Source organism: Procambarus clarkii, chromosome 12 (assembly GCF_040958095.1).
Source record: "Procambarus clarkii isolate CNS0578487 chromosome 12, FALCON_Pclarkii_2.0, whole genome shotgun sequence".
Taxonomy (NCBI): Eukaryota; Metazoa; Arthropoda; class Malacostraca; order Decapoda; family Cambaridae; genus Procambarus; species Procambarus clarkii.
In genome coordinates, this window is record NC_091161.1 from 13,145,277 (window position 1) to 13,162,635 (window position 17,359).

Sequence of the window (17,359 nt, forward strand, 5' to 3'; positions counted from 1 at the left end):
GGCATCCTTGGCCCTCCCAACACTGTCCCAACACACCTGGCACCCTTGGACCTCCCAACACTGTCCCAACACACCTGGCACCCTTGGCCCTCCCAACACTGTCCCAACACACCTGGCACCCTTGGACCTCCCAACACACCTGGCATCCTTGGCCCTCCCAACACTGTCCCAACACACCTGGCCCTCCCAACACACCTGGCATCCTTGGCCCTCCCAACACTGTGCCAACACACCTGGCCCTCCCAACACACCTGGCATCCTTGGCCCTCCCAACACTGTGCCAACACACCTGGCCCTCCCAACACACCTGGCATCCTTGGCCCTCCCAACACTGTCCCAACACACCTGGCCCTCCCAACACTGTCCCAACACACCTGGCATCCTTGGCCCTCCCAACACTGTCCCAACACACCTGGCCCTCCCAACACTGTCCCAACACACCTGGCATCCTTGGCCCTCCCAACACTGTGCCAAACAAAGAAATTCTTAAGACAACCTCAAGAAAACATCACAACTTGACGCAAATGTATCAAATTGACAAAAAAAAACAAGCCAGTAACATCCACTACATATATAAAGCTGATATCTGCACCCATTGACACCACGAGTGCCAGTAGGCACCGGCACAGCGTGTCGAGTAGGCCTATGATAACACGACACTTTGTCACTCGAGTTACACATACGCGCAAACGCATTAGGGCGTCAGTGCCAGGGCTTCTAGGGTGCCAAGAGGAGTCCTTGGCACCCTAAGCCACGCCACAAGGGAGGGAAAAGCCTCCCTTTTTCTCTCTCTCTCTCCGTCTCTCTCCGTCTCCTATACGCGCACACATTAGGCCCTCTACGTCAGTGACAGGGCCTCGAGTGCCAAGAGTCCTCCTTGGCACCCTAAGCCACGCCACAAGGGAGGGAAAAGCCTCCCTTTTTCTCTCTCTCTCCGTCTCTCTCTGTCTCCTATACGCGCACACATTAGGCCCTCTACGTCAGTGACAGGGCCTCGAGTGCCAAGAGTCCTCCTTGGCACCCTAAGCCACGCCACAAGGGAGGGAAAGCCTCTCCTTTCTCTCTCTCTCTCTCTCTATCTCCGTCTCTCTCTCTATCTCCGTCTCTCTCTCTGTCTCGGTCTCGGTCTCCTCAAAAAGATTCCATTATTGCATAACGTGTCTCGAAGGAGCTTGGTCAAGGAGGGGGGTCGAACGGGGGGCGCGGCAGCTTACCGACGACGGCAGCGAAAGGCACGGTGCCCATAGCAGGATGCCCCGGCGTGGCACTCGTCGCGGGGGTCGGCGCCGCCCTTTTGACACGCCACGAAGACGCGCAGCCCGCCACCCCGCTCCTTCAAACGCCCAAGATGGCCGCCCCACAAACCCAAAACATTCCCCCCCCCCCTCTCTCCCCCATCTTGCCCCCCACCAAAACCACCCATTTTAACCCCGACGCCGCACTCCCACCACCTCAATTCACCGCACAGTCGATACTAGACACTCTCCCGTTGCCGGTGGGATACGCTAGAGCCACCAACAGGGCGGGGGAGAGGGGAATATCAGCCGCGAAACTTACGCAAGCTTCGTGCTGCTTTCGGCCCGTGCTCTTCCCCCACCTCGTCTCCTCCAGCCTCTGAGCGACTGAGCCGATGGTTCCTATCCCAGAACCAAATCCCTCCATTAATATTATTTAACCCCCGGCTTTTTTCGACACCTATCCCCTAGAGGAACCGTGGGCTGTTGGGATATTTTCAATCTGATTTATTGTCTGGGTTAAGGGTAAGCCGGGTGTGTAGGGAAATGTATTTAAGGAGAGAGAATATGGCGTCATGCTGCTTATGTCGTTGTGGCATGGAAGGCGTAATGCGGGCATGAGTAGGTCTCAACTTGCCTCTAACTCATGAATAATTAATTACCTCACCCTATATATATATATATATTCCTTTCTCCTATATACACATATACCCCTCTATCGCATTTATATAACCCAATACGGGTAAATTATAGGAAAATGATTGCTATATAGAAGAGGGGGGAAAGGCATCAATTGAAAGCAGCATATACGGATCTTGAATATAAATTAGGTGCTTAAAAAAGCACAGACGTTCTTCAACCGGCAAAAGCTTGTCCATCGAGAAGTTGAATCTCACTTCTTGCACTCAACTCCCCCCCCCCCTAACCCTCCCAACCCCCCCATCAACCATATGACCACAACTATCAGCCGTCTATTTTATATGCCTCTTAGGCCTACCAATTCTCCAATCCAAAATTATGGCAAACTATGGGGATAACCCTAAACTGCAGCAAAACCCATGGATATTTCTCAGGGAAAAAAGTAATTTAGGAAAAACATGAATCAGAGAGGCAGGATAGCTAGTTTTTGCAAGATCCTTCTCCGTTAGTTTGGCCTAGTGGGTGTTGCCACACGAGTGTTCACCCCTTTACGCTCCGTGCAATATCTTAATACACCGGCCTAATATATCTTTACGATGAGAATACGTTAACCCCACGTATTTATATGTAGATATACTTATATGTTACGTTGAGAAAATGGATCAAAAGGAGCAGGATAACGGAAGATAAATGAGCCATGTGGATTCGTTGGCCTCTGCATGATATGGCAGACATACAACTGGCCTAGAAGCTTTCATACAGAGTGGTGCAGAAGTTATCCTGTGAAAGCATCCCCTTATTTTCGGTTTCAAAACGGCTTGCACCGGTGATCTTTATGCCTTAACCTAAATCCTTATGCATTTTGCTTTGTGTCATAACAGATCTGGGCAAAGAGCGAGACGAGCGAGCCAACAATCAGGAAATATGTGTCTTGCAACCGTGATGTGAACGGCCCCCACTGTATCCGCCACTGACAATTTGTTGGTGCGGGGAGCCGGGGTTGGCCGCGCTAGGCTCCACAAAAACTGCTACCTCCAGGAGAATGCAAGACAGGGCGTGAGGCTATGCCGCCGATACTCCACTACAAGCCCCCCTCCTTCTCTCTCTCCCCTCCTCTCTCTCCCCTCCACACGCACACACACACCCAGTCTTCATGCCGCACCCATTCTTGCCTCCTGTACTGGTTGGCGCGGGTGGCTATGTCTACATTCATCTATCCTTCTGCCCCCTTGCCATATGGCTGGGACGAGGGGAGTGTTGGCATGGAGGGAGAGAGTCGTCACCCCTAACCCTTGATCCTAGTCAAGTTTCCTCCCCTAGGGGTCGTGGGATCACTATAGAAGGCAAATGGGTCTTAAATATCACTAACTCCAAAGTTCTAATATTACTGCTATAACCTATTCTTTAGTTTATTCTATAAACTATTCTTTTTACTACTGCAGGCTGTAATAGATGTAGTGTAGTCTATACTCCAAGATACGTTAACACAATTTTATGATAAAATCCCGGCCATTTTCCAGCCGAAATTGATGGCTTTATATATATATATATATATATATATATATATATATATATATATATATATATATATATATATATATATATATATATATATATATATATATATATATATATATATATTTATATATATATATATATATATATATATATATATATATATATATATATATATATATATATATATATAAACAACAAAACACTGTGGCGTGTTTTTCGCTTCCATTATCTCGCTAAAACTTATTAAAATTGAAATTGCTTGTAAAGCTTGCATCAAGATTAAGATCTCAAACGAACTCTTGACTGAGAGTATTTTAAAAATAATTGCGCCATGAAAATTCTTTGGCTGTTTATGATTTTTAGACAAGGGGCTCTTATTTTTTTTTAGCTCCTGCTTAAAATGGCCTTGTAACAAATTTTATTGATTGATTTTTCTTAACGTCTGGTTGGATAATAGTGTACATCATAGCCATTATAAACAAATATATCTTCCTTGATGCACTCTCCAGCACCTGGACAAATTGACCAAGGGTTCAGTAGTGATTTAAATTAAAATGCAATATAGTATAAATGGGCAATTATTCGAACCATTAAAAAGAGTGACATGATGTACAATGCTCTTTTAAAACTGAGACGTCATTATATATCAAATGATCACACTTCATTAGTCTTCATTACGGATGAATAATGAATAAATATACACACACACATATATATATGACACTGATTCATTAAATACGTTGTCATGAATTTATCCGAAATAGAGTTTCTAGCTCAATATATGGAATCGGGCCGCCGAATCGGGCATATATTGAGCCAAACATATTTAGAATTGTGGCTGTTGTGGTGGTGTTGACGCATTATCCAGTATACACATACACACTCTCGGAGATGATGTTGGCATCCTCGCCTTGCCAAGTCATAGTGTAACCGTAACTCTCAACCCTTCCTCACTCTCACATACTTGATCTGTTATACTTCTGTATGTGTAGCTGTTATTATGTATGTGTGTATGGGAAGGGGGTAGAAATAGCCTAAGCTATTCTATCCCTTTGAGATGTATTTTTTCTCGGCTCAATAAACGTACTTGAAATGTGTGTATGTTTGGGCTCGTATCAGTTTATAAACTCTGTCTTAAGTGCTGTGATTATGTACGTATATACATATATATTGTACATAATAGCCAGAACGCACTACTTGGCCTAACATGCAAGGCCCGATTTGCCCAACAGGCACAGTGATTTTCGACATTTTCACAACAAAATTTCAAATTTCTTATTTGAATTAATATTATATTAACATGAATTACTAACCGTTATGTTAGGTAAGGTTAGGTCATATTTATACGTTAGTTTTAACTCATATTTAAAAAAAAAAGTAAAATCATGCATAATATAATGGAAAGTTTTATCATTTCACAAGAAAACAAATAAAAAATATATAATTTAAGGGAAACTCGGCTTGTTAGGCTCTCTCTCTCTCTCTCTCTCTCTCTCTCTCTCTCTCTCTCTCTCTCTCTCTCTCTCTCTCTCTCTCTCTCTCTCTCTCTCTCTCTCTCTCTCTCTCTCTCTCTCTCTCTCTCTCTCTCTCTCTCTCTCTCTCTCTCTCTCTCTCTCTCTCTCTCTCTCTCTCTCTCTCTCTCTCTCTCTCTCTCTCTCTCTCTCTCTCTCTCTCTCTCTCCTTGGCTGGCCTGTAGGAGCCCTTCCCACCTCCCCGCTGTAGACCCACCAATATACCGCAGTACGGAGCCCCCCTACTCGACTTTTTCCCTTGCAAAAAAGCCTCTTAAAATATCGTTCGGGGCACCGCGAAGAGCCTCGCCAGGCAATATTAATGCCCCTCTTCCACCAAATGCTCCCCCTTTCCCTCTAGCCAGCCATTACACCTTCCCTTTGCCCCATCCCTTTGCATACTCCCCTTTACTCCTTGTTACACACACTTATCTATGCCCTCGAATTGCCCTTTTACTTTCCCCCACTCTCTTATCTATTTTCTTGGTCTACGTATTGGCATTTTCCATTCCATTGCCCCTTTCTCTTCGGCAATATATTGCCCCCCTTACTCTCCCTAAAGTCAACTCACTGCGCATTTCTATTCCGTTCGCCCAACCATTGCCCATTTCCTTATTTACCTATTGTCCATTTCCCTTCCATTCGTCTGCCTGTTTTCTCCTCCCTTGAATCACTTAATACTTCTTTCCTTTTCCATCGCACTTTTCTTACTATTCCCCCTTTCCACCTGCCCCTTCCTTTCATCCACCCTTTGAGCTTAGCCTATCTTCTCTTCTATTCCTTTAAAGCTGTTGGCCCCTTTCCAATTGCTTTTTCACGGCCTACCTATCAAAACCGAAAATGCCAAAATATTACTTCAGTTTTAAATACAGTGGGAAGGGGGGGGGGACTTATGACATGATAGAATGGGAGAGGAGGGGAACCTTTGACAAGCTGCTGCCTTGCTGTCACCGTCGAGGCCACTGGAAGTGGTGGCCCGCTGAAAATTCAGTCAAATTATCAGGATAAATGGTTAATTATGAGTGGATAAATTGCAAAACTCGAATAAGTGTCTCTTGTACCGGGCAGCTCTGAAAGCTCTCGTACCGGCAGCTCTGAAAAGTCTCGTACCGGCAGGTCTGAAAGGTGCAATGACTGGACTGTCATACGAAGACCACTGGAACGTCTGGACAGAAGACCATTATAATTAATCTCCACCAGCCTGGGTTCAGAGAAGAGAAATCCAACTTCACATAGAACTTTATGACTGGGCAACATTGTGCAGAGGTTAAGCCTGATATAGCCTAGCAAGCAATTTGTCCTCTTACAAAGAACGTCGCTTTTCGCTCGTATGCGTTTGATTGATTGATGAAGATTAAGCCACCCAAGAGGTGGCACGGGCATGAATAGCCCGTAAGTGGTGGCCCTTTTCTGGAGATCTATGGAGGCGCAACTGCACCCTGCGTACTACAAAATGGAAGTGGCTAGCGAAAGTGACGTACTGTCCCATTTTCTGTTTGGTCCACCAGGCTGTTGCTTGGAGCGGTCCGCAGGCCCACATATCCCCCACAACCCGGTTGGTCAAGCACTCCTTGGAGAAAATGATCTAGTTTCCTCTTGAAGATGTCCACGGTTGTTCCGGCAATATTTCTTATAGTCGCTGGGAGGGTGTTGAACAACCGCGGAATAACCCAGACATAGTTTCAGGAATGGACATGATAAGCTCGCTCAGCAAGCATATATAAGTTTCACCTGTAATTTAACTGTGGTCGATTTCGAGTTTTTCTCTACTCTCACAACTCAGACTGAATCCTTAATCCCCCTGAGGATTACCTGGTATTCATAATCCGATTGCCCAGTAAATCCTGCGCGAACTTGTTAAGTTCCTGAACATAACACAATGCTTCATACCGGAGAGAAGCCAACCGGGCTGTGGCGGGTATGTGGGCCTGTGGGCCGCTCCAAGCAACAGCCTGGTGGACCAAGTCAAGCTTGGCCTCGGGCCGGGCTTGGGGAGTAGAAGAACTCCCAGAACCCCATCAACCAGGTATCAACCAGGTACCTCACCTTTACAATGCCTTTTAAAGGTTAGTTATTATCAATCTGTTATGTGTTTACTCCGTTCCACCAAATGGTCTGACTGTGCTTGTATCCTGGGCTCATCTTAAGGTCTCATTTGCTCACTCACGCGCGCGCACACAGATATGACAGAGCCCAATAGGCTCAGGAACCTGTACACTAGTTGATCGATGGTTGAGAGGCGGCACAACTAGGCGAGTACACATACACGCGCGCACACACATCAGTTGATTGACAGTTGAGAGGCGGGACCAAAGAGCCAGAGCTCGTTTGATCCCCGCAAGCACAACTAGGTGAATACACATACACACACACCTTAGCACCCTGGGGCCAGATTCACGAAGCAGTTACGCAAGAACTTACGAACGTGTACATCTTTTCTCAATCTTTGACGGCTTTGTTTACATTTATTAAACAGTTTACAAGCATGAAAACTTCCCAATCAACTGTTGTTATTGTTATAAACAGCCTCCTGGTGCTTCGGAGCTCATTAACTGTCTAATAATTGTAAACAAAGCCACCAAAGATTGAGAAAAGATGGACACGTTCGTAAGTACTTGCGTAACGGCTTCGTGAATCTGGCCCCTGCTGCCCAAGCACACACACACAATCTCACACCCTCGCAAGCACAACTATGATTTGTTGTTACAGATTTAGCTACTCAGAACGAAGTGTCCATGTAGCACGGGCTATGGCGAGCCCATAAATGAACAACTAGGTGAACTAAGTGAGTATATATTACCACACAAACACACATCTTCACACCCTCTTACACACACACACACAACCACACATTTTCTGCATTTTGCATTCACACACACACATACACAAGCTGCATTTTCTATTGTGTAAAACTGTCAGAAAGTCTTTGAGACTGTATCCCATACGAGGCTGTTACAAAAATTGAAGAAACAGACAGGAATAAAAGGTAAGATGCCCCAGTGGATAAGGGAGAATCTAAGGAGCAGAAAACAGCGAGTAACTGTACGGGCTCACCATAGCCCGTGCTACATGGGCATTTCCTTCTGAGTAGCTAAATATAATACAATAATAACAGCGAGTAACTGTACTAGTTGCAGCCCCGCTCCTGTGCCAGGTAAGTCCACTAGGGGATCACCATAGCCCGTGCTACTTGCCCCGCTCCTGTGCCAGATAAGTCCACTAGGGGCTCACCATAGCCCGTGCTACTTGCCCCGCTCCTGTGCCAGATAAGTCCACTAGGGGCTCACCATAGCCCGTGCTACTTGCCCCGCTCACAGGTGGAAACTTAGTACCTAAATGAGCCACAGAGACATTAAAAAAAATTATTGTCAGAGAAGTTAACAGGTGGAATGCATTAGGCAGTGATGTGGTGGAGGCTGACTCCATACACAGTTTCAAGTGTAGATATGATAGAGCCCAAAGTAGGCTCAGGAACCTGTACACCAGTTGACTGACAGTTGAGAGACGGGACCAAAGAGCCAGAGCTCAACCCCCGCAAGCAGAAACCTTCACACCCCGCCACACAACAATATCGCACACCCCCAGCCGTGCAAGCTCGCCTGAGCGGACATTGAACCTGCCTGCCCCTACCCTGCTTGGCCACATTGAAGAAGCATCGGTCACATTGACTACGGTAATGCCTGCGCAGCGGGGGGTCAGGAAGGGGGAGAGGCGACACCAGGGAGAGAGACGGGGGGCGACAGAGGGAGACAGGGGGGCGACGGACGGAGACAGGGGGGCGACGGACGGAGACAGGGGGGCGACAGAGGGAGACAGGGGGGCGGTGGAGAAAGAGATGGGGGGGGGGGAGCACATGGTGATAGAGCGGCGAACACGCCTGGACTTCTATTGCAAGCTGCCTTTATGCCAAGTACAACGCGCTGAGTGTCCATGGACGTGGGTGAAGGTGGTTTAAAGCAGTTGGGAGGAGACGGGAAGCAATCTGCTAGCACAGGTGGTAGGCAGGCGATCTGCATGAGGCTTTTTGAGGTAATCTGTCTACGATCACCCACTGCATGAGGCTTTTAGAGGAGGTAACCTGCTACGATCACCCACTGCATGAGGCTTTTAGAGGAGGTAACCTGCTACGATCACCCACTGCATGAGGCTTTTAGAGGAGGTAACCTGCTACGATCACCCACTGTATGAGGCTTTTAGAGGAGGTAACCTGCTACGATCACCCACTGCATGAGGCTTTTAAAGGAGGTAACCTGCTACGATCACCCACTGCATGAGGCTTTTAGAGGAGGTAACCTGCTACGATCACCCACTGCATGAGGCTTTTAGAGGAGGTAACCTGCTACGATCACCCACTGCATGAGGCTTTTAGAGGAGGTAACCTGCTACGATCACCCACTGCATGAGGCTTTTAGAGGAGGTAACCTGCTACGATCACCCACTGCATGAGGCTTTTAGAGGAGGTAACCTGCTACGATCACCCACTGCATGAGGCTTTTAGAGGAGGTAACCTGCTACGATCACCCACTGCATGAGGCTTTTAGAGGAGGTAATCTGCTACGATCACCCACTGCATGAGGCTTTTGGCTTTTCTTTCTGGCCTCTGCTATTCCCCATCTCACTTCCACCTGTAAATATCTAGAAACCCAGTAAGCCAGGCGAGTGAACGGAAGACAATTTAGGGATGGGTAGATTATAGGTTTAATACCCATATTCCCTTAACCTCCACCCTTACAAAATTATTCCTAAATGTCGCTTAAGGTGCCAGACTTTATCCTCCATTACCCACCGCCTTTACAGGCTTATGTATCGTTGACGAGATTAGTGCTCCAGAAACAAGGATGCCCAGGGCACCACAGGGTACCACAGGGCACCACAGGGTACCACAGAGCACCACAGGGCACCCCAGGATACCACAGGGCACCACAGGGTACCACAGAGCACCACAGGGCACCCCAGAATACCACAGATACACCACACGGTACCGCAAGATACCATAGGACACCACAGGATACCACAGCGTACCACAGGATACCAAAGGGCACCACAGGATACCACAGAATACCACAGGGCACCATAGGACAGCACCACAGGATACCACAGGGCACCACAAGATACCACAGGGCACCACAGGGTCCCACAGGATACAACATGGTACCACAGGATACCACAGGGCACCACAAGATACCACAGGGCACCACAAGATACCACAGGGCATCACAGGGCACCACAAGATACCACAGGGCATCACAGGGCACCACAGGGCACCACAGGCTAGTGTCCCAAATGCGCGTCCTCTCGCTCCGAGCCGCACCAAGCAGGAGAGGACGGGGGCAAGGCAGGACGTGTTTGCACCAGGTCATTCACCTTCCCTGCCTCACCTGTCACATGTGTGTTTGTACGTGGGCGTGTCAGTGGCCACCCTGTACGTGGTGCACGTGAATCTGGCACTATGTGGGGTGGTTCACGTAGGTATTACTGGCGTACGTGGCTGATGATGTACGTGGGTGACGTACGTATAAGTATACACGGGCATTCGTGTACGTGAGAATGGAGTTCTAGATGTAATAGTGGCAGTTGCTGTGCACCTGTGTACAGGTGTGTGTGTCTGCGTACCCAACACCTGTGTGTGAATGCCACAAAGCATGTGTACTCATATGTTTTCCTTCCTCACTGCACGCAAAACCACACTATTCACGCAAGCACTTACGAACGTGTACATCTTTCTCAATCTTTGACGGCTTTGGTTACATTTATTAAACAGTTTACAAGCATGAAAACTTGCCAATCAACTGTTGTTAGTGTTATAAACAGCCTCCTGGTGCTTCCGAGCTCATTAACTGTTTAATAATTGTAAACAAAGCCGCCAAAGATTGAGAAAAGATGTACAGGTTCGTAAGTGCTTGCGTAACTGCTTTCGTGCATCTGGCCTCGTAACTGCGCAATAGTTGCGTCAGTTCGCTGCGTAATTTGAACAGCGACGAGGGAGGGGGGGGGCAGAGGGGAGATAATTGCAGTTTAGCGGTTACGGAAACAGCCTAACAACTTGGCCGTCTTCAAATTGGGCTAATTTGTGGCCACTGAGAAGGAATGTGATCAAGAGATATATAAGGTGGATGACAGACAGACGGCATTACGGGCTCACCATAGCCCGTGCTACATGGACACTTCGTTCTGAGAAGCTAAATCTGAAATAACAACAGACGGCAGTTTACGGGCTATTCATGCCCGTGCCACCTCTTAGGTGGCTTAATCTTCATCAAACAATCACAAGGCAGTGTATTCGGGTTGTTAGCTCCTGGACCCCACCTCTCTAACCCCCGGTTCTTTAATATACTTTCTCCAGACCTATTTTTGCTCTGTATCTACTACGCTTATTTCTCTCTCACACACACACAGTGCCGGGACCAAAGAGTCGAAGTTCAACCCTCCGCAAGCACAATTAGGCAGGTACACACGCACATACCCAGGAAGCAGCCGCAGCAACTCCCAGGTATCTATTTACTGCTAGTAGGTCAGGGACATCAGGTGAAAGATACTCAACCCATTTGCTTCTGACTCGGCCGGGTATCAAACCCGGGCCCTTAGGATTACGACCCCCCGGGCGCTGACCAATTTGCTGCGCGTCTGTCTCAATGAAAACTCACCGCCATTGAGCAAATGACAAAAACAGCTTATGGATATAATGCGAGGCTATCTTCTTGAGGTTATCTTGAGATGATTTCGGGGCTTTAGTGTCCCCGCGGCTCGGTCCTCGACCAGGCCTCTACCCCCAGGAAGCAGCCCGTGACAGCTGACTAACACCCAAGTACCTATTTTACTGCTAGGTAACAGGGGCATAGGGTGAAAAAAACTCTGCCCATTGTTTCTCGCCGGCGCCTGGGATCGAACCCAGGACCACAGGATCACAAGTCCAGTGTGCTGTCTGCTCGGCCGACCGGCTCCCCGCAAGCAAAAAGCCGGCTAAAAGCCGGCGACCGGCTAGCAAGCAAAAAAATACCCCAAATAAACACTTGGAAGAGAAGCGGAGAATAGCAAGAGCACATACACTCTTGAGGCAAACAAATAGTGAGGAAAATCTCGACGGCTTTGTTGATGTCATTAAGTGAGGAGCTCCACTAAATGTCAGCAGGCAAGCGGTTTAGTTTGGTTACCTGCTTCATGGGGTTCTGGGAGTTCTTCTACTCCCAAAAGCCCAGGGGCTAGATTCACGAAGAAGTTACGCATACACTTACGAACCTGTCCATCTTTTCTCAATCTTTGGCGGCTTTGTTTACAATTATTAAACAGTTAATGAGCTCCGAAGCACCAGGAGGCTGTTTATAACAATAACAACAGTTGATTAGCAAGTTTTTATGCTTGTAAACTGTTAAATAAATGTAACCAAAGCCATCAAAGATCGAGGAAAGATGTACACGTTCGTAAGTACTTGCAAAACTGCTTCGTGAATCTGGCCCCAGATCGAGGCCAGGCTTGACTTGTGAGAGTCAGTTTTCTCTCACCAGAGAGAAGTAGCTGCTTTATATAAGTACGTGAGAAGCCTTGCGACCTTGTAGGAGTTAACGATTTCGTAAGTAAGCGAAGGAAAGTTAACCACTGAGTAATATAATCATGATGACAAAGTTAGTGACCGTTTCGTCGCGGGGAGGGAAGTTTAAATAGATTGTTGTATAATCGTATGCGAGTCGTATAGGTATCGTTTGTTCTAGGACAGAGAAACCGACTCTATCCTAGAGAGTTTATTGCAGTAACCTGCATCCCGATTAGTGCATAAATTCTAAACACGAGCAGGAGAATTGAGGTCAAAGCGCTCTTCACTAGGCTCTTGACGGTGGGGCGGCTAGAAAAATAATTTTATGCTGGACATTTTGTGCGATATCGTCAAAATTAGCGTATTTGCCCTGCACGAGTTTGTTTTTAAGTTCTCGCATCTCCTTATGCATGCCTTAGTCTTAGTTTACATGCTAGAGTTTTAATTTACAAACTTGTCTTTTGGTTTACATGCTTAAATATTTATTTACAGCTTACATGGCAAAAAAATCGTTAAACACGCCTGTGGTTTACCAGTGACTAATTTAATGAACAAATATAATCTTCCACTCCGATTCAACGAAGCTGCCGCAGCATGCAGCAATCATATACTTAATTGCATGGATACATGTTTTACTTTATATGGACGTGCGAGCAATATAGAACGGCTATAATTTATATAGCATCTGGTTATGGTTAGGTCTAGTTAGGGTAGGTTAGGTTAGGTCCGGGTGGCTTAGGTTAGGTCTGGGTGGGTTAGGTTAGGTGTGGTTAGTTCTAGTTAGGTTAGGTCTGGTTAGTTCTAGTTAGGTCTGGGTGGGTTAGGTTAGGTCTGGTTAGTTCTAGTTAGGTCTGGGTGGGTTAGGTTAGGTATGGTTAGTTCTAGCTAGGTCTGGGTGGGTTAGGTTAGGTCTTGTTAGTTCTAGTTAGGTCTGGGTGGGTTAGGTTTGGTAAGGTTTGACCGAGCGCAAACTGCGTGCAATCCTTTGTTTTCCTTTAATTCTTCCATATAAAAAAAATTATCTCTGTGCTTTGAAATTGAAATTTAAATAAGTTTATTGAGGTAAAATACACACAAAGGGATGAGGTAGCTCAAGCTATTTTCACCCCGTTCAGTACAACGTGTTCATACATATATAGACACACATCACAAACAATAAACATATTACCGAACATTCTGAGTACTCTGAACTTTTGCTGTGGGAGTAGGTCAGCTTGTAAACACACAAAAAACAGTATATGGACGCCTTGTAGCAGACATCAGATCCAGTTACAACAAAAAGTCAGTCGCCGCACACGAGGCTACAGAAGCCAACGTCGCCTATGGCAGCCAACGGTACATAGGGTACCCCTGAGAGAGTACCGTTGTTGTTAATTTAGATTCAGCTACTAGGAACAAAAAGTTCCAAGCAGCATAGTGCGCCCCCGTCGTACTTACCTGGCATAGGAGATGTGTCCCCCCTTGTTGTAGCATACACAAGCATGCCGCGAGAGGTTAACGACTGCCTTCTCTATCCCTACGAGGATAGAGAAGGCAGGCACACCCACGGGATGTGCCTGCATACGCCAGACGGGCTAGGGGCTAGGGCCGCCTGGGTACAGACGGGCTTGTCCAACTCCACCCTAAAGTCCTGGAGGGCTGGTCGGGCGGGCGCCGCTGGGGAGTGTTAGGGCGGTGTGCCTGCAGCCTTATTACGAGGTTGTCGGCTCTGCGTGCATGCGCTTGATCCTGCACACTGCAGATAATGCCACGCGTACCGGTGGAAGGGAGGGAAAGCGAGAAGGAAGAGGAAATACCATAACTGTATAAATGAATAATGTACCAAAAATGAAAAGCAAAATAGGATTACATACAAATATGCGAGTCAAACACACACACACACACACACACACACACACACACACACACACACACACACACACACACACACACACACACACACACACACACACACACACACACACACACACACACACACACACACACACACACACACACACACACACACACACACACACACACACACACACACACACACACACACACACACACACACACACACACACACACACACACACACACACACACACACACACACACACACACACACACACACACACACACACACACACACACACACACACACACACACACACACACACACACACACACACACACACACACACACACACACACACACACACACACACACACACACACACACACACACACACACACACACACACACACACACACACACACACACACACACACACACACACACACACACACACACACACACACACACACACACACACACACACACACACACACACACACACACACACACACACACACACACACACACACACACACACACACACACACACACACACACACACACACACACACACACACACACACACACACACACACACACACACACACACACACACACACACACACACACACACACACACACACACACACACACACACACACACACACACACACACACACACACACACACACACACACACACACACACACACACACACACACACACACACACACACACACACACACACACACACACACACACACACACACACACACACACACACACACACACACACACACACACACACACACACACACACACACACACACACACACACACACACACACACACACACACACACACACACACACACACACACACACACACACACACACACACACACACACACACACACACACACACACACACACACACACACACACACACACACACACACACACACACACACACACACACACACACACACACATACACATACACACACACACACACACACACACACACACACACACACACACACACACACACACACACACACACACACACACACACAAACACACACACACACACACGGCCAAAGAGCCAAAGCTCAACCCCCGCAAGCAGAACTAGGTGAGTACACACACCAATAAGACTCACCCAGTTACTCACCAAGGTGAGTAACTGGGTGAGTACAATAAGACATGGTCTTCGCGTAGCACTACCTTCAGGCTCCTCTGTACGAGACAATATTTGATAAATACCAGCCACATACAGCCATTAACTTGGATTGTATTCCAGAAGCGACTCCAGTTGACGCAGGCCGGGGGGAGGGGGGAAGGTGGGGGGGTGGGGGATTTAAGGGGGTCTGGAGGGTGGGTGTAAAGGAGGAAATTATGGGGGTTTAGAACTTCGGTTTCAACTCTTTTGACCATGTCGTAGCTCAGTCGATTAAGGCAGCGTCTGGGATGCTCTCAGACGCAGGTTCGAATCCTCGTCACGGCCTTTGTGAATTTCCACGACGCACGTGTGTGTACATATATATCATATATATATATATATATATATATATATATATATATATATATATATATATATATATATATATATATATATATATATATATATATATATATATATATATATATATACGTCTATGCCTTCAAATGCCCACTTGGGGACTGTAAGCTCCAAAAAACCCAGTATATAGGCAAGACAACAACATCTCTTTCTAGGCGTTTAACGATGCATAAGCAACAGGGCTCCATTAAGGAACATATAATCTCTTCCCACAACCAAACCATCGCCAGAGAAATCCTAGTAAACAACACAGAAATCATCGATAGATACAGCGATAGTAGACGGCTTGACGTTTGCGAGGCCCTGCACATTAAGAAGTCAACACCAGCAATCAACAGCCAATTAATGCACAACTATATATATATATATATATATATATATATATATATATATATATATATATATATATATATATATATATATATATATATATATATATTAGATTTTTACAGCCTATTCACCCTGTAAATTGTAGATAGTTAGGCTTCTCGATAATAGCTGATTAATGGATAAGATGACAGGGCCAAGAGCTTGAAACCTCTTAGAAGCACGACAAACAAACCTGGGGCCAGATTCACGAAGCAGTTACGCAAGTACTTACGATATCCATTACAGCCTCTTTGATCAGGTATTTCCTGCTGGAAATTCCTGTTGTCCACGTGTGTTATGCCAAATATTTTGTATATTTACTGGCGAAATATATATTGCCTCTCTCCTCTCCCTTCCAGAGAGAGAGAGAGAGAGAACGTTTTGAGAGCTTTGAAGCGGTCCCAGTAATTTAGGTGCTTCACTGTGTATGTTCTATATATTCCTTCTACTTCATAAATCTCTCCCGCCATGGATTAACCATAGGCTAGGGGCCCCTGGGATCTTTTTTTCGAATTGTACAAATTTTACGTAAGAATATACGAATAAATGAAATTGCAGAAAGCCTATCGGCCCTTACTAGGCAGCTCCTATTAGGACATACTAGGCAGCTCCTATTAGGACATAGGAGGCAGCTCCTATTAGGACATAGGAGGCAGCTCCTATTAGGACATACTAGGCAGCTCCTATTAGGACATACGAGGCAGCTTCTATGCACAAACTAACGCGTATATTGGCAATGCTTCCCCACAAAACAAAACGCTCCTCCGATGCGTCACTCTTCCTCACCAACATTTGCTTTCTGATTTTAGAAAAATATTACCAACTGCAGCAGCAGCTGATTGGTCACAACAACTGGACGATAACAGCTGCAGATTGGCCAAACCCGCTTCATAATCTCGCTACACTGACGGAGTATGGTACAGAAAGGTCAACATGTCTCCAAACCCCTGACATCATTCACGTTCAAGTACGTTTATTCAGACAATAAAATACATCTCAAAGGGACAGAGTAGCTTAGGCTATTTCTACCTCTCAACATCATTACTGCACCTATCAAGGCTTTAAGTTCGTACCAGAGAAGTTATATGTTCGTACGAGGGAAGCTTTAAGTTCGTACGAGGAACGATTTATGTTCGTA

At 46.4% G+C, this 17,359-nt stretch overlaps 1 protein-coding gene across 22 annotated transcripts in view; it reads right to left on the reverse strand.

Annotated features, from left to right (window-relative positions):
- LOC123772912 (protein tramtrack, beta isoform) overlaps positions 1-1,626 on the reverse strand; it is a 171,887-nt gene extending 170,261 nt beyond the window's left edge. For 5 of the 22 annotated variants that reach the window (XM_069323287.1, XM_069323294.1, XM_069323293.1 and 2 more), the window contains exon 1: positions 1,558-1,626. Coding sequence is in view for 11 of the 22 variants with exons in the window: in XM_069323282.1 (XP_069179383.1) it covers positions 1,215-1,245 (31 nt within the window). In the remaining 11 variants the exon portion in view is untranslated. The other 17 variants (XM_069323283.1, XM_069323286.1, XM_069323284.1 and 14 more) reach the window with 12 other exon arrangements.
- Positions 1,627-17,359: the final 15,733 nt, after the last annotated feature.